At 37.1% G+C, this 19262-nt stretch overlaps 1 protein-coding gene across 1 annotated transcript in view; it reads right to left on the bottom strand.

Annotated features, from left to right (window-relative positions):
• CycT (Cyclin T) overlaps positions 1–18608 on the bottom strand; it is a 99928-nt gene extending 81320 nt beyond the window's left edge. The window contains exon 1 of the mRNA XM_089107280.1: positions 18460–18608. Coding sequence (XP_088963406.1) covers positions 18460–18608 — 149 coding nt within the window. The remainder of the gene's footprint in view (positions 1–18459) is intronic.
• Positions 18609–19262: the final 654 nt, after the last annotated feature.

Genomic DNA, 19262 nt, shown 5'->3' on the forward strand with positions numbered 1-19262 from the left:
GATTGGAATTAATATACCTCATAAGAAGGTGCTAGGCTTTCTTCTCTAATGTATATTCTATATACACATAACAGTTATGCACTAATTAATTCTACTCTCACACTTACACTCATACTCTTCTTAACAAAATTCAAGAAGACACTAGGCTCACTTCCCTGGTTTATTACTCTGGGTATACACAGTGCCTACTTCCACTACACATAATGTGTGTCAATTTCTTTGGTGGGATGATCACTCTTCCATACTGTGTTCTGGCACCAGCTTGGGAACCAGGTACTGCTTCACATGGTTGAACTGGGGATTCTGATGGGGTGATCTCTGTCCTCAACCGTTCTAGTGGCAAACAGCAGAGCGGTAATCTGTAGAGCTGATTTACCAGCAGTGGAGGTGATTTCTGAAGCAGAACAGCCTTGTTTGGGGTAGCAAATGGGGCCAAAACCCTCCCAATTTGATCAGCCATGTCTTTGTCTCAGTTGTTTCCAAGGTGGTTTGAGAGATGTATTCTGTTCTGTCTGATGACAGATCCATCCTCTGTCTCAACTATGTAAGATTGCAGAGACTCAGATATGGCAATTACTCTTGCTCTGCTCCATTTCCTGTCTAGAGCCTTCTGCACATAAACTGATTTCTCCACCTTGACTGATGGCAACAGCCTAGACACTGTGTTGTAAGGATGCTTCTGTTGTCTCTGAAGAACTGTACATTTCTTAATGAACTTACAACTGCTGACCACTTTCTTTTTTAAGTGGCCAGTGGTAACACGGGAGAAGAGGTCTCAGTTGACAACTCAATAGAAGTTGGGATAGCAAGGCTAGTCCATCAACAGGTGTGTTCCTGTATTTGAGCAGTCCTAAGTATGGGTCTTCATTATTTTCTGAGGCTTTATTTCATTATTTTCTGAGGCATTATTTTTCAGGAGATTCTTTGCTGTCTGTACAGTTTTTTTTTACAAGCCCATTAGACTGGGGGTATGTTGGACTTGATGTTCTGTGAGTGAATCCCCAGGTTTTGACAAACTCTTGAAATTCAGTAGAGGGGTACTGAGGGGCATTGTCAAACATTAGTATGGATGGAATGCCATATCTGGCAAAGTGGGATTTGAGTTTAGAGATGATGGCCTTTGATGTAGTGGAGCTGAGTTTGTCCACTTAAAAAAACAGCTATGATGGTCCACTGTCAAGAGTTTTGCCTTTGCCATGGCAAAATTGGTATCTCATGATTGATCATAGGCTCTTTCTGGTTTGATGACATGTTTCTGGCATTTTCTGGGCTCCAAGAAAACAGCTCCAATTTGATTGTGTCTGCAGGCTTTTGTTTCTAGTAGATAGATCTGGAATGTATTTTGAAAGATAGTTCAAAATTCCAAGGAGAGTAAGCAACTCTTCACAGCATTAAGGTCTGGACATCTCTTTGATGGCTCTCAGTTTTTCTGGGTCTGGTTTCATTCCATCTGCTCCATTTATGTGCCCGAAATAGCACACACTGCTTGCACTAAAACAGCATTTGGTATGGGGTAGCAAGGGTGCTTTATGCATTTGTTGAGATCTTCTGGATCTGTGCACAGTTCCATTCTTCTTTTTGATCATAACCATCGAGTTGACCCACTCTGTGGGCTCAGTGACTTTTTCAAAAACTCCATCTCTTTCCATTCTGATAAGTTCTTTCTGGAGTTTGTCTTTTAATGCCTCTGGTACCCTTCTAGCTGGGTAAACGGTAGACATGGGCCCTCTTTTGGATTGATGTAGCATTTGCCCTCCAGTTAGCCAATACTTTCAAAGATGCTTTTGTACTCATCAACTACACTTGTTTCTTCAGAGTTGACATTTAGTACCAATTTGATGAGGTTCAAATCTATACTTGATCAATACCCCATGATCAGAGTTGAATCTGAATCCACCACATAGAATTTGTGAGCTGCCCTAAGATACTGTTTGTGGCTGCAGGTAAGATCACAAGTGCCAATGACAGGGATCCTAGCTCCACAGTAGCTGGTTAGCTGTTGGTTTCTTAGTTGTAGATTTGGTCTTAGGTCCAGCTTGTCAAAAATTTTCTTGGGAGTAACCTGAACCCAGCTGCAATGGGGATATAACAGTTTGTCCCTCACCTTCTGTAAATAGCCCTGATTTCTTGCAGTTATCCTCTTTGCTTTGTAGAACTTCAAGTGTTAATACTAGTGCATCAACTGAAAATGGACTTAGTGAAATTTTCTTTTCATGCGATAGTTGGATTATTTTGAGCTTCCTCAGTGCCATCTCTGAATTAGCATGTTGAAAGCCTCAAAATAATAATACCCTGCATGTCATCTCTAGCAATGCTGATTCTCTCAAAAACAAGCTTCTAAATATCCAAGTGCTCCTAAAAGATGAAGAAGCAGATATGGCTGCCAAAATTTACTACAAGTTACAGCAACAGCAACCTTATAAGAAAATCGAAATATATTTTCTTGTGATTATTATCTCTTCTAATCAGCAGTTGTACCAAACCAATTCTGCTCAAGTCATCCTCAGGGCTATACTGTGGTGTTTATCCTCCCCATAGTATAGTGAAGACGGTTTGATATCATCTATTTTTCCTTCTTGTTTTTAGTTTTATTTTTGTGTTTTATAGCTTTTTCCAATAGGCAATGATTAGAAGTCCTCCAAAAAAAAGTCCCGCCAGATCCCAAATCAAATTCGAGTGAAAGTGTCATAGTGAAAGATACCCATCCTGGCTAGTCAAGCACCCTATCTCAAAGTTCTAATGATAGCTCCAATTCGGAGAATAGGACAATGATAAGTGTAGGGGCTAATGTAACCATAAACGATGATAATGGGTTTCAAGAGGTCCTCTCTAGAAGTTCTAAAAAAAATAAAAAAACCTCCACAATTACAAGCATTTCCCCTCTCCCTGCCCAAGAGTCTCCCTCCAAAAACTTAGGAAATTACCCTAAAATTACTCCCCCTACCCCCTTTAAAATAAAACTGATCACTGCAATAAGAGTTGGAATTTTTAAATAGTTGAAATCAATGTTTTCTCTTAACATTAACCGTGATGGATCTCTGCTAATAGCTGTAGAAGATCAGAAATCAGTAGATACAATAATTAACATTAAATCCCTTCTGAATACCCCAATTATTGCATCTAATTGGATCCCAAAACAATCACCAACAAAAATAGTAGTTTATAATGTTCTCCCAGAGATATCTACTCAGGAGTTAAAAGAAGCGCTCTCAGATAGGGCTGGAAACATAATCCCAGTTGAGGATGTTACCCAACTTGGAAAAACTAACTCTAATGGCCAAAAAACTAGTAAATCTTTCTTATTCACACTAAAAGATAAAATTGATATCCCAGAAAAATTATTCCTATTTGGGTAAATCAAACCACACAAGGAATACAAACCTAAGCCTATTCAGTGTCAGAAGTGTTTCAAACTGGGACACACGACAAACAAATGCAATGAAATTCTCCAAGAGTGTAGTAATTCTAAATCTTTCCATCCTAAAGAGCTGACAACTTGCAACAACACTCAGCCTACATGCATCAATTGCAAAGGCCCACATGAATCTACAAATAAATCATTATGCCCTACATACAAGAAAAGAGCTCTAACACTCCAAATATCAACAGAGAAAGCCACCCCATACCCCTTTGCAGCAATGGAAGCAAATGCTGCCCAACAATACCAAATAAAGCCTGTAATGAAACCAACCAAAACCCCCAAGTCAAATTCCCCCAATGCATCAAGCACCCCATATAAAACACCATCTTCTAAGCCCCCTAGCTCAAATCCCTATCAGAAGAGTCACCAAGCCAACAAGCCTCGTTTTCTGGTGAGATGAGGCCAGCCTGGCCCTCCCTCCCAAGAAGAAACAAACCAGAAACACTACCAGGAATCAATCCCTTAACCAACAAACAGGATGCACTACCAAAAATGCAATCCCCAAATATATGCTTATTCATTCTAAACTGTAATGCAGTTCAGGCCATGAACATACATCAACTACAGAAAACAAAAATTATTGCAGAATTGGCAAAAATGTACATCCCAGATGATATGCTCATTCAAGCAAAAAAAGATCTTGCTTTACTTTTAACAAAGCTGAACATTGATACACAGTCATATAAAGAATAAATCAACAACACAACATTTATCAATACTCCAATGGAATGTAAGATCACTCACAGAAAATAATCTAAATGAAATAATATCATTTATGAATAATAACTCCATTAATATTGCTTGCCTCCAGGAAACTCATTTAACCCAAAAACAACAAATTAAGTCTATGGGATATACTATCCTGAGAAAGGATAGATCTTCAGAGAGAAAAGGAGGTGGCGTAGCTTTATTAGTTAATAATAATATAAAATTTTGTGGCATCAATTTTCCAGATTTTGAAAATGATGTTCATGTAATTGGTATAAGTGTTTGGCTGAATAATTTAAAAACCTACATAATAAGCTTCTATAACCCTAATGGCCAAACTACAGATGCCAAGGATTTCTTTAATTATATAAATAATTCTAATATGTTAAAAAATATCAGTATTTGTGGTGATTTCAATGCCCACAGCCTTTTGTGGGAGAATAAACCAGCAAATAAAGCTGGTAAATTTATTCAGTATATGACCTCAAATAATAATGAATTAGCTGTTGCTACCCCTCCAAACCTGAATACATATTTCAACCCCAAAAGTGGCAAATTCTCCCAAATTGACCTACAAATTGTGTCTTTAAATTTTTTGAACAAAATTTACATAAATAAAATTGATAGTCTATGTACAGACCACTTTGCTATAGTTTGCTCCCTAACTGAACCTGCTGAAACTTCATTTCATACCTCCAAATATATCAACACTAAAGCAAATTGGTCTATTTTCCAAAATAAGCTAAATGATGAAATTACAAGGTAAGCCGTATTCGTTAGCTAGGCTCGAGGACAAACTGGGCATCATCGGTTTGAGTAGCAACTCCAAAGGCCACTATATTCAATCTTCTCTTCTGTCTGTCATGGTCTTCAAAGATTAGCACCTTCACCCTGCTTTCAAATTGTTCGTTTAGGGCTTCCTTTAGAGCAGTTGTTTCAGCAGTCACAAGGTCTTTCAACACTTTTTGGTCTGTGGCAGCTCCCGAGTGCTGCTCCAGGGAGCGTACTCTATCTTCGAGGCTTGTGAAATTTGTGTCTATTTCAGCTTTCAGTTCATCTTTCAAGCTCGAACATGAGTCTTTAACCGTTTCTTTGATTTTCACATCCAGGTTCTTTATTGTGTCATCAAGACCACCTAGTGACCTTTTTATGCTCTGTCCACAATTTTTGCTATTTCTGAGGCATTAACACTGCCTTTTGGGTTGCCTTTGCACATGGGACATTTCCACTCACAGCCCATTGAGCAAGTCATCTTTGTTAATAAAATATATTCTGGTTCTGAAAGAGCAAGGCATTCTGCACACAGCCATCGCTCACAATCATCACAGTTCATAGCATTAGAACCTTTGTTCAAATTATCTTCACAGGCTGCACACTTGTCAGTACCCTTCACCAGGCTAACACGCATCCGTTTGCTCACCATTTCTGGTTTGGTATAAATAGCAAAAATTTATCAATTCTCTTGGACAAATAACTCTCAGCAGATACCACTAGAGCACTTGCCACAGGTACTTTCCCCTCTTCTGCTAGCTTTTCCTCTCCTGGCGCTCAAATGAAAGTATTGTATCTCATCAATGCTCAGAATGCTAAATTTATTACCTTGACAATTCAAGGTAGACAGAATGTGGGAAGTGCAATACTCAAATCATACTCTTAAAAATCTACCTAAAAACTAGTAGATCTTTCTTATTCACACTAAAAGATAAAATTGATATCCCAGAAAAATTATTCCTATTTGGGCAGATCAAACCACACAAGAAATACAAGCCTAAGCCTATTCAGTGTCAGAAGTGTTTCAAACTGGGACACACGACAAACAAATGTAATGAAATTCTCCAAGACTGTAGTAATTGTAAATCTTTCCATCCTAAAGAGCTGACAACTTGCAACAACACTCAGCTTACATGCATCAATTGCAAAGGCCCACATGAATCTACAAATAAATCATTATGCCCTGCATACAAGAAAAGAGCTCTAACACTCCAAATATCAACAGAGAAGGCCATCCCATACCCCTTTGCAGCAATGGAAGCAAATGCTGCCCAACAATACCAAATAAAGCCGGTAATGAAACCAACCAAAACCCCCAAGTCAAATGCCCCCAATGCATCAAGCACCCCATATAAAACACCATCTTCTAAGCCCCCTAGCTCAAATCCCTATCAGAAGGAATCACCATGCCAACAAGCCTCCTTTTCCGGTGAGATGAGGCCAGCCTGGCCCTCCCTCCCAAGAAGAAACAAACCAGAAACACTACCATGAATCAATCCCTTAACCAACAAACAGGATGCACTACCTAAAATGAAATCCCCAAATATATGCTTATTCATTCTAAACTCTAATGCAGTTCAGGCCATGAACTTACATCAACTACAGAAAATAAAAATTATTGCAGAATTGGCAAAAATCTACATCCCAGATGATATGCTCATTCAAGCAAAAAAAGATCTTGCTTTACTTTTAACAAAGCTGAACATTGATACACAGTCATATGAAAAATAAATCAACAACACAACATTTATCAATACTCCACTTGGAGTACAATCAATACTCCTCTGGGATATACTATCCTGAGAAAGGATAGATCTTCAGAGAGAAAAGGAGGTGGTGTAGCTTTATTAGTTAATAATAATATAAAATTTTGTGGCATCAATTTTCCAGATTTGAAAATGATGTTGATGTAATTAGTATAAGTGTTTGGCTGAATAATTTAAAAACCTACATAATAAGCTTTTATAACCCTAATGGCCAAACTACAGATGCCAAGGATTTTTTTAATTATATAAATAATTCTAATATGTTAAAAAATATCATTATTTGTGATGATTTCAATGCCCACAGCCTTTTGTGGGGGAATAAACCAGCAAATAAAGCTGGTAAATTTATTGAGCATATGACTTCAAATAAAAATGAATTAGCTGTTGCTGCCCCTCCAAACCTGAATACATATTTCAACCCCAAAAGTGGCAAATTCTCCACAATTGACCTACAAATTGTGTCTTTAAATTTTTTGAACAAAATTTACATAAATAAAATTGATAGTCTATGTACAGACCACTTTGCTATAGTTTGCTCCCTAAATGAACCTGCTGAAACTTCATATCATACCTCCAAATATATCAACACTAAAGCAAATTGGTCTATTTTCCAAAATAAGCTAAATGATGAAATTACAAGTTTCCCCCAAAGTTCATGCATTTCTAACACAACAGTTGACACACATGCTGAAGCGTTGACATCTTTACTAATAAATACAGCTAATCATGCTATCCCCAGGACAACACCTAAGAAAACATTCCCTGAACAAATTCCTAAAGCATGGTGGACAAATGAGAGCCTAAATAGATGGAGGATAAAAAAGGCAGCTAGGACAGAATTCATAAAAAAAACCAACACCTACTACATATTTAAAAAAATTACAAGCAGAATCTAATCTAAAAAGGACTATAATAGATGCCAAATATAAATACTGGAACAATTTTGCAAATAATCGCTCCAGAGAAACGCATCAGCCAATTATACATAAAGTCATAAGCCACATATGTGGGAAAAAGACTTCTCCCAACCCACTCCTGTATGAGCTTATACATAATAATACCCATTATGGAAATGATAATGAAAAGGCTAACCTATTTGCAACTCTTTTTGTTAATAAGCCAACATCAAATAATCAAAGCAAACTGTCCACAATTCCTATGAATCCTAGTTACCAACCACGCCCAGGATCCGAGTACATAACTAATCCATTTTCAATCCAGGAATTGAATAATGCAATACATCATATTAGGTCCAAAACTAGCAGCAGCTATGACAATATACACCCTACATGGATAAAATCTCACACCTTCATACAAACAAGAACTGCTAAATTGTTATAATCACGCTTGGGCATCTTCTAGGTTCCCCAATATATGGAAATGTTCGTCCCTCCTACCAATCCTAAAGAAAAATAAACCAAAAGATAACCCTGAGTCTTATAGGCCCACAATGATTACACCTGTGATGGGGAAAATAATGGAGAAAATGATTTATCACAGACTCCTCTGGTTTGTTGAGAAAAATAACATGATCCCACACACTCAAACTGGATTCAGGAAATACCATTCCTCAACAGATGCTTTCATTTTGCTAACAAATGCAATAAATGAATCTATGTAAAAAAATAATATCTTAGTGGCAGCTTTCCTTGATTTTGAAGGAGCATATGACAATGCGACCCACCAAATCCTTTTAAATAAACTCGCAAACATTGGAGTACATCTTAAGCTATTATCCTTTATGAAATCCTTCATATAAGTGCAAAGTTTCATTGTTTGTGTTGGTTAAGCCTCTTCACCCCAAAAGACAATATCCAAAGGCCTACCTCAGGGAGCAGTCCTCAGTTGCCTCCTATTTGCCCTATATCTCTGGGACATGAACCAACCCCACACGAATCTACAATATGCTGATGATCTGGTGCTATGGTCATCTGGCAACACCTTTCAGATAGCACAGTCAAATCTGCAAAAGTCACTTTCCCAGTTATAAAAATTTTCTCAAAATTCAGTTTTACCTATTTGCACCCACTAAGTCAAAAATAATCCAATTTCACCGGAAGCAAAACCATAGTAATGCAAAACTAACTCTAAATAAATTAACTATTCCAGAAGATAATAATATTAATTACCTAGGTCTCATGCTTGACCAAAAACTTAATTTCCACCTCCACATTTCAAACACAATAAAAAAATGTTATAGAAAAGCAAATATACTAAAAAGACTTCTTTCCAAACCCTGGGGTTGTAAGGAGAAAACCTTACTCCAGTTTTATAAATCACATATAAGACCCCATATTGACTATGGGCTCATTGTCTATGGTGCATGTGCAAAGACCCAAATGCAAAAAATTGAAACAACACAAAATGATATAATACGTCTCATATTTGGTCTTAGGAAACTCACAAACACCAAGTTTCTGCTTATGGAGAGTGGATTAACAACAATAAGGGAGAGACGTAGCTTTCTCTTGATAAAACATCTTACAAAAATTGAATCAAATAGCTCACACACATTACATAATTGGTTAAGAAATCCAGCCATGTATAGAGGTATTGCAGATGAGTATGCCAATATTCAAAAGAAGTTCCCTGTACCAGCAAAGTCTATTGCACCTACTTTTCCCCAATCCCCCCCATGGAATTGGTCATTTCCCATAATAAATACTGAATTTTCAAAATGGAATAAAGATTGAACCCCCATTGCTTTTGTTGAGAAAAAATTTGCAGAAGTTAATACAATTACCTATAAAAATCACCTCCAAATATTCGTTGATGGGTCAAAAATAAATGAGAAATTTGCAAGTGGTGTTTTCCTTCCTCACCTGAAAATTGCAATGGGCAAGAGATTATTTAATAATTTATCTATAATGTCAGCTGAGTTAAATGCCATAATCATGGCATTAGAACACCTTAAGCAAAACCAATCTTTGATTGAGAATTCGAATAATATTATCATCTATTCCGACTCTTTATCAAGCCTTGAGTTGCTGGCCTCAGCTCCTCAATATAAGTTGGACATTGACACTTATCATTGTCACAGTATTATTGATAATCTTGCTTCAAGTGGCATAAAAACTTACTTTCAGTACATTCCAAGCCACTCTGGCATAAGTGGTAATCATCAGGTTGATGGAATAGCAAAAAATGCTATAAATATTGACCAGCCAAGTGGGAGACCAATCCCGATTAGAGACATTTACCGATGAAGGCTATCAGATATTGATTTTAATAAGATTGATCCTTTCCTTTCCCCTTTTCCCAATAAGTTTCTTTCTAAAATTTATCATAGAATTCGTTCTGGAACAAATGGACTAAATTTCCTTGCATTCTCATATAAGATTTCTAATTCAAGTGGTTCAATTCCCCTGTCCCCTCTTTGCAGGCATTGTAATATGAATAATGAAACAATTGACCATTGCCTATTTGAATGTAATATGCTGACGTCTGCACAACATACCTTGCTTTGTAAACTGTAAAAATACTTTAAACACCACAAAATCTCACTATCAGCCAAGAGCCTAGCCAACTATACCTGCACACAGAGCATAGAAATCGACATCTATCATCTTATATTTGAACTTCTTGAGTTGAAAGATCTGCTGAATGATATCTGAATATATATAATAAATATGAGTCAATCAAGCCAGTAGCTCTGTAGCCCACAGAGTGAAGCAAAAGGAAAAGGGCTAAATAGTTTTACTGAAAAGCCCGCTTGTGCTTTAGGAATTTGTTTAGGGAATGTTTTCTTAGGTGTTGTCCTGGGGATAGCATGATTAGCTGTATTTATTAGTAAAGATGTCAAGGCTTCAGCATGTGTGTCAACTGTTCAATTTCTGATGTGTGTGCTGAAATCAAAACCCTTGTGCAACAAGAGACTGCCTTGCCAAATACTGATTTTGCCTAACATCTCAATTGTGAGGTTCAGCACCTTTTTGCTGGAGAGCAGAGGATAGACAATGTAGAGCTCTAAACATAGTTGCATATGGTATCCTGTCACAATTGGACAAACAACTCTACATCCAGTCATACCTCAGCCAAAATTACAAACTCCAAGGCATTCAAATTACAAATGTGAAAAGACTCCTCATCCCTGCAAACCCACAGTCCATAAATGCATGCCCACCACCTATCCTTTTCTCTATTCCCAGTGTAGACATCAAAAGGAAAATCATTGACCATTCTTGTGAACTCTGTGCAGATATTCAGTTTTGTGGTGACACATCAAAGGCTGAGCGTGATAAACATAAGACTCTCATAGATATGCTGAAAACGCGAATAAACTCTGGTGAAAAAGGTCTCATCATTTTCAAAGGCCAAATTGTGACAAAAACGTTGCAGATCATCACAGTTGGAAAGTTCCAAAGCCAGCCCTGAACCCGGCCACAATGGAGATATAACAGTTTGTCCCTCACCTCCTGTAAATAGCCCGGATTTCTTGCAGTTATCCTCTTCACTTTGTAGAACTTCAAGTGCTAATACTAGTGTATCAACTGAAAATGAACTTAGTGAATTTTTCTTTTCATGTGATAGTTTGAGTAAATCAAGCTTCATCAGTGCCATCTCTGAATTAACATCTACCCTGCCTTTGTCAAACACAGTCACAGCTACAGGGCCTCTTCCTCTGGACAACTGGTCACATAAGCCTCAAAATAATAATACCCTGCATGTCATCTCTAGCAATGTTGATTCTCTTACAAATAAACTTCTAAATATCCAATTGCTCTTAAAAGATGAAGAAGCAGATATTGCTGGGTTAGTGGAGATTCTGCCAAAATTTACTACAATAGGCTACCTGTTACCAAAAGTATGTTGCAGATATCTGGTTTTCAGTGCTTCACTAACCTGGGGCAACCAAACTGCAGAAGAGGAGTTGGTATTTATGTCAGGGAAGGTTTCCAGGTTAGTCTTATTAACTGTCAAATTTTTTATGTACCCTGGGTGGAAAGTTTATGGCTTGATATTACTCTCCAAGAAAATAAAAAAATCTGTATTGGGTGTGTATATAGAAGCCCTAGTGCACCCAGTCTTAATGATTGTGAAATACATCTTAAAACTATCATTGATAAAATGGCATCTACAGTATCATCTGATTTAACAATTATTGGTGATTTCAACTTCCCATTAATTAAGTGGGTTGATGGTCTTGGTCATGTAGTATCTAATAATGGAGATTCACCATTTGTGTCTTGCTTATCTGATAACTTTCTTCACCAAACAGTTGACAAGGCATCAAGGCAATGAGAATCCTTCCTTGTTGGATCTCATAATTTTGAGCAATCCAGATCCCCTTATCAGAAATGAATTTCTTCCTCCAGTCGGCATCAGCGACCACTCAGTTATCCTCTCTGTGCTATCCTTGAACATACATCTGCAACCTAATCTTCGTCCTCAAACTTTAAGTGACTACCAAGCAATAGAGAAGGAACTAGCCACAATAAATTGGAACTATTTCTGAATAGATGAAAATAAAACTATTTCTGATATTAATATATCATGGACAAATTTTAAAGAAGCCCTCCTATCAATTGAAAAAAAGCACTCCCATATCATCTACCGAAAACAGCCAAAAACACTTCCATTCCTCACAAAGGATGCAAAAAGAACAATCAACAGGAAAGCCAGAGCCTAGAAAAGGTACAACAAGGAGAAATCTCAGGAAAATTGGATAAGGTATTCAAAGGCTCGAAATCTTGCCTCTACTGTAGTTAAGGAATTGAAGTCTCAGCATGAGGAAAAGCTTGCCACAGATATCAAGACAAACCCCAAATCTTTCTGGAGACATGTTTCTGCCAAAAATCCAAACCATCACATCATTCCTGACCTCAGACATAATGGCATAACCCACTCATCGCCAATAGATAAGGCCAATGTATTAAATACCCAGTTTGCCTCTGTCTTCACCATCCAACTTTGGTCAACTATTCCTGCAGCACCATCAAATTTAATATGTCACTCAAAGCCAGAACTATCAATTACCAAAGATATGGTCTTAAATAGCCTGGAAAAACTTGATGTAAATAAATCCAAAGGATCAGATGGAATACACCCAAGGCTTCTTAAGGAATGCCAAATTGTTCTCAGTTCTCCCTTGTGTGAACTCTTCCAGCTGTCTCAACGAAATGGAGAACTACTGTCAGATTGGAAAAAATCCTATATAACACCAACCCACAAAAAAGGCCCCAAAGATAATGCAGAAAATTATTGTCCTATTAGCATCACTTCTGCAGTTGTAAAGATGCTTGAGAGATGTGTTAATAGAGCTCTAATTCAGCAATTGGAAACTAATAACATCCTCACTTCCAATCAACATGGCTTCAGATCTTCAAGATCTGTTGACACTAATCTTATACACACATATGAGTATGTTACAGCATTATTAGATAATGATGTACCTGTTGATATGGTGCTCCTGGAGCTCTCACAAAAGCATTTGACAGGGTTTGCCATGAATTCCTCATTACCAAACTAAAAGCAGCAGCTGTTGATGACGTTATTTTCCTGTGGATACAGAGTTTCCTTTCAGAACAAACACAAGTTGTAAAAGTTCACAACTCTCAAGGTGTCCCTCATTGCTCCTTGTCTACAACTGTTTTAAGCAGCATTCCCCAGGGGACCATTCTTGGGCCAAGTCTCTTCAACTTATATATAAATGATGAACCCAATCTCCTCTCAAACCTCCTCACTCTTTATGCTGATGATTCAAAACTTGTTGGTAAAGCAGCCACAACTTCTGACTGGCAATCTATTCAAAATGACCTTAATATGCTAGGGACTTGGGCTGATACATGACTCCTCTCATTCAATATTGAAAAATGCCATGTAATCCACTTTGGTAATCATAACACACATCAGCAATACCATCTCCAAGGTGACCCCCTTTCTGCAGTCTCTGAAGAAAGAGATCTTGGAGTCATTGTTGATCATCAACTACAGTTCAGCACCAATGCAAAATCTGTATCATCATCTGCCCTCCAATCTCTCGGAATGATTAAAAGATCTATCTCTAGCAGACATCCAAGCATGTTTATGAAGCTCTACAAGGCACTAGTTTGCCCACGCCTAGAGGTTATCCCTGGCATCACCCTATTTCAAGAAGGACAAAGAAATTCTAGAAAGAGTTCAACAAAGAGCAACCAAAATGGTCAAAGGACTCAAACAAATGCCATACAAAGAGTGTTTACATCACTTGAAACTTCCCACTCTTGCATACTGGAGGAAACATGGTGACATGATAATGACCCACAAAATTATTTCCAAAAATCTTCTCCTTTGTCTCCTTACCCCTCCTCCAGAACATTCTGTCACTAAAGATCATTCCAAAAAGATCTTCAAGCAATGCTCCTTAGTCCAAGAAAGAAGCCATTTTTTCAGCCAACAAGTAACAATCTTGTGGAATATACTCTCTGAAAATACATTGGCTGCTGATTCAACAGGTGCTTTCAAGAGAAGTTTGGACAAAGAATGGCTACAGCAAGAGTTCCTGTACGACTGGGAAGCTGCTGAGTCCTCAACCTCAAATGCATTGAAGTTATAACAGAGCATTACAAGGATGAAAATCCTTAATTTTGCTCCAAGCTGCAATTTAGGTAATACCTTAAATAATACTGGAATTACATTTTCAATTTCACATTTACATTTTCATTTTTTTTTTCTCTGGTTTTAGTTTTGAAAATGCCATTCCTGTTATTTGAGTAGAATTTTAAACCTTATCAATATTTTTTTCCCTAAATTTAGGAAATATAATTACAGATCTTTGAAACCTCATAAATTAGGATTTAGCAAGAGCTATTTTGCAAGGTTTCACTTCTATAACACAAAGATTCTTAAGGGTCATCAAATGTGACCTTCTAGAGGAAGAAGGAGTGGAGGTATGTACTTCAAAATGCTTTCCCAAGACATACTATAGTCTGTGGATCCATCCCTGAAAGTTTCATTTTCTTAACCTAACCCTTTTCAGTACAAATCTAGACAAGCTAATTTTTTATATCTTAGAAAGTGGCAAGATTAGGAAAATAAAGCAGACTACTTTTTGCTATTCCAGAAAGGGGTTAAATTAGGAAAATGAAACTTTCAGGGATGGGTCTACAGACTAAAGTATATCTGGAGAAGGTATTTTGAAGTACATATCTCTACTCTTTCTCCCTCTATATGGCAGTGACCTTTGATGACCTTAAAACTGTTTGTGTTATGAAAGCAAAACCTTTGAAAAACAGATCTTCTGCTTAAATTAAATACAAGAAATCTGTTTGCAGCTTCATAACTTTGCTCAATCCCAATTTCTGAGGTTTCAGAGATCTGCAAATACATTTCCTAAATTCAGAAAAATTCCTAAATTACAATTCTACTCAAATAACAGGAATTGTATTTCAGAACTAAAACCAGAGAAAAAGAAACCTATATCTGAAAATTAAGGTAAAATGTTGTTTAGTCAAAATTTCAGTATGTGCTGTCAAAATAATGGAAGCTTTACAATACCTTCCTGGAATATGTTTTTGACCCCAGGATTCATTACTGAAAGTTTCATTCTCCTAACCTAACTCCTTTTCAAGATAGCAAAAAGTAGCTAAACTAGAATTTTGGTAAAATTCTACTTTAGCTGCTTTTTGCTATCTTGAAAATGGGCTAGGTCAGCAAAATAAAACTTCAGGGATGGGTCTACAGGTTAAAGTATGTCCTGGGAAGGTATTTTAAAGTACCTATCTCCACTCCTCTCTTTAGAGGGTCCTGATATTTGCCTAAATGACAGGTCAATACCTATTGAAATTTTGACAAAACAAGACTTTACCTTAATTTTCAGTTTCTTTTTCTCTGGCTTTAGTTCTGACAATGCAATTCCTGTTATTTGAGTAGAATTCTAAGTCATCTCAATGTTTTTTTCTTATTTGTTTTTTTTTTTAATTTAGGAAATGTACTTGTAAATCTTTAAAACCTTATAATTTGGGATTTAGCAAAGCTGTGAAGCTGAAAACCATTTTGTTGTACTCAGGGGTGGATCCAGGATTTCTTTTTTAGAAGGGGGGGGGGCAAAATAGGTTGATCTGATAAAAACAAATTGGGGGGGGGGCATAAAATAGGTTGATCTAATGAACTTGCATTAGGAGCAAGTTTAATTAATGCAAACTTGGGTTAATTAAGTAAATTACACTACTTTAGACTAAGCTAGGGGGGTGCACACCCCCTCCCCCCTGAATCTGCCACTGGTTGTAATTCATTTAAGCAGAAGATCTATTTTGCAAGGTTTCACCTTTTACAGCACACAGCTTTTTAAAGGTCAGGACCCACTAGAGAGACAAGTGGAGGTAGGTGCTTCAAAATATCTTCCCAGGACACACTTTAGCTTGTAGACCCATCCCTGAAAGTATTATTTTCCCAACCTAACCCCTTTCCAAGATAGCCAAAAGTATCTACAGTAGAATTTTACCAAATAAAACTCCAGAATGGTATTACCAAGCTACTATGTTAACCCTCTTTTGATTTCCCAGTCTTATAAATTTTCCAACTTGACCTTGTTTAGGCAATAGGCGTATATACCTATTAAAATTTGGTAGAATTCTAGACAAGCTATTTTTTGTAATACTGGAAAGGGGGGTAAGGTTGTAGAAAATCAGCTCTCTAGAAGCTGACATGCAAGATCAAAAGAGGAATTTCTTGTTATTCGAGTTTAGGCATAGCATATATTCTTTTTATGGTTAGAGCTGTAATTGTGACAATTCATTGCCAGTAAATATTTAACATAAATCATATTATTGACTTATGAATAAAGTGAATATACCACTCTATACCTTTTTTATGCTCTTTCTAAATATAGGCTAATAATCATTTTTGTTGGAAATGAAAATTACCCCCACCCCTATATGCTAATTCAGGGTACACATTTGCACATTATGGGGGAGGGGGTAAATTTTGAACCTACCTCTCATTTACATCAGAAATAAAATTTACCCCCACCCCCCTAATGTGCAAATAGCCTATATACCCTGAATTGGTATATAGGCCTATAGGGGTGGGGGTTAAATTAATTTCCAACAAAAATGATTAGCCTATTATAGGCTATTTGGAAAGAGCATAAAAAGGCATTGAGTGGTATATTCACTTTATTTGTAAGTCAATAATATGATTTTGGTAAATAGGCTAGGCCTATTTACCTCATTGCCAGCCAAGGGAACTAATAGATGTGGTTTATTTCATAGTTTCCCAGACAATTTCCTTAGTTTTTTTATAACCAATATAGACTAGCCTAGGCTAGAATCTTTAAAGATTTAAAATTAATGACAGTTAAGGATTTGTTGGTAAACTTTTCACAGTTCAAATTATTGACTAACAAATAAAGTGAACATAGGCTACCACTTGATGCCTTGGTCAATATCTACGAAATCATATTATTGATTGAAATCATATCATATTATTGAGATCTGGGGGTTGTTGTAGACGAAGACCTTAATTTCAACTGCCACACCCGAGCACCAGTAGCAAAGGCAAACCAAACTCTCGGTCTCATCAAACGTACAATGACAAGTAGATCCCCTGCAATAATCACAAAACTTTACAAGAGCCTGGTGAGACTGAGATTAGAATTTGGAATGCGTGTCGCCACGCCAATTAATAAAACAGACCAGATGGCTCTCAAGTCTGTCCAAAGATGGGCGCCAAAATGCGTAAAGGGGCTCAGAGACAAAGAGTATGAATGCTGACTGCAGAGCCTCAAGCTACCAACTCTGCCATACCGTCAGCGAAGAGGTGATATGATAATGACCTACAAACTGCTCAAGTCTGACAACAAGGACCTCTTTCAGCCTGCCCAGTTGTCAAGAACCAGGGGTCATTCAGCGAAGCTTTTTTAGAAGCGTGCTAATACATAGGAAGAGGAACCATTTCTTCTCCAACTGCATCATAAGCCTCTGGAAATATCTGAGCAAAACAACAGTGAGTTCACCATCCGTTGACAGTTTCAAAGCCAATCTTGATAAGGAATGGGAAACCAAACTATGGCTCATGCAATGGGATGAAGCTGATGTCCCGCAGCCCTATCATCACTAACTGGCGTACACTGGACTCGTCCATATCGCTAGCAAGTGCGATTTAAGGTTATTGAGTTAGGACAAAAGTGAATACACCATTTGATGCCTTTTTTTATGCTGATTACGAATATAATAAGCATTTCTATCGGAAATGAGTTTCAGCCCCCCCCTATATAGGCCAATTCAGGGTTAGGTTAGGTATAGCCTCTATAGGGGGGGGCTGAAATTCATTTCGAATAGAAATGCTTATTATATTCGTAATCAGCATAAAAAAGGCATCAAATGGTGTATTCACTTTATTCCTAACTCAACAATATGATTTTGTAGATATTGACCAATGCCTTTTTGTATGCTCTTTACAAATATAATAACTATTTTTGTCATAAATGAATTTTACTCTCAACCCTATAGCCTAAAGGCTATGTACCAATTCAGGGTATATATTTGCACATTTGGGAGGGAGGGGGGGGGGATCTTATTTCTGATGAAAATGAGAGGTAAGTTTAAACTTTACTCCCACCCCCCTAATGTGCAATATATGCCCTGAATTGGTATATATAGGGGTGAGGGTAAAATTCACTTGCATAAAATAAGGCATTGAGTGGTATGTTCACTTTATTTGAAAGTCAATAATATGAACTGCAAAAAAATTACCAATTTATTTATTGTAGTCTTTATACAGAGAAGGTAATGCAATAGTAGATTTTAAATTTCCCATTGCCAGTCAATTAACTGATAAATTTTTGCAGTTGCAGGGACATTCAGGACCACTTACACTTGAAGTGTTTGGCCCATATCCTGGATCAAATTAGCGGCTTGCTGCCGATGTGACATTTCTTTATCATAATCCATGCCATATCGACGGCTAGGTGAGTTCATAATTTGTTCTTTGGTAAAAAACCATTGTCCTGTACTAGATGCCATGATGATAGTAAGGAAACGTGGAAAATCTGCTTTTCTTATTTGAGCACTGTTAAAAATGAAATACCTAATTCTGAGATTTTTGAAACTGCAAGAAAAAAATCAAATCTACATTTTTTGCTGCTATTATCTGAAAAAATATAGTTGCCAAAGGATTGCTTCATTAAGGGCGAGATTTACTTGATAAAATCGGATATGTCTTTGGAAAAAACTGCTATTTAAAAGTACTAAATTCGCAATTAGGGTCTAAAAAGAAAACATAGAGAAAATGCCTTGTAGAGCTGAATGTGTATTTATTTATTTTCTGTAACTTCTGTATTCAACGACACCCACAAGACAGGCTGGGAGGTGTCACCTACCCTGATGTACTTTAGAACCCAAGAATGTAAAAAAAATGATAAAAAATTGCAACTTTAAGAAAGAAAAAATATTCTAGGGCTTGTAGAATATCTGTCTAATTACTAGATAAATAAACGATTGAATTCTCAAAATTTTCTGGTCTCATCAAGGCCGTAGCCAGCGGGAGTGGGTTAGGGGGGTTTGAACCCCTCCCGAAATGTTTTATTTGACTCGTAAAAACGTAACAAAAATTGATATAAACAAGTTTTGTATGTGTTTTGAGGTTTTTGCGTACCCCCCCTCCCTGAAAAAAATCTT

The sequence above is a fragment of the Artemia sp. Qi Xiang Cuo genome, chromosome 21, assembly GCF_049724085.1.
Source record: "Artemia sp. Qi Xiang Cuo chromosome 21, ASM4972408v1, whole genome shotgun sequence".
In the NCBI taxonomy this organism is placed as follows: domain Eukaryota; kingdom Metazoa; phylum Arthropoda; class Branchiopoda; order Anostraca; family Artemiidae; genus Artemia; species Artemia sp. Qi Xiang Cuo.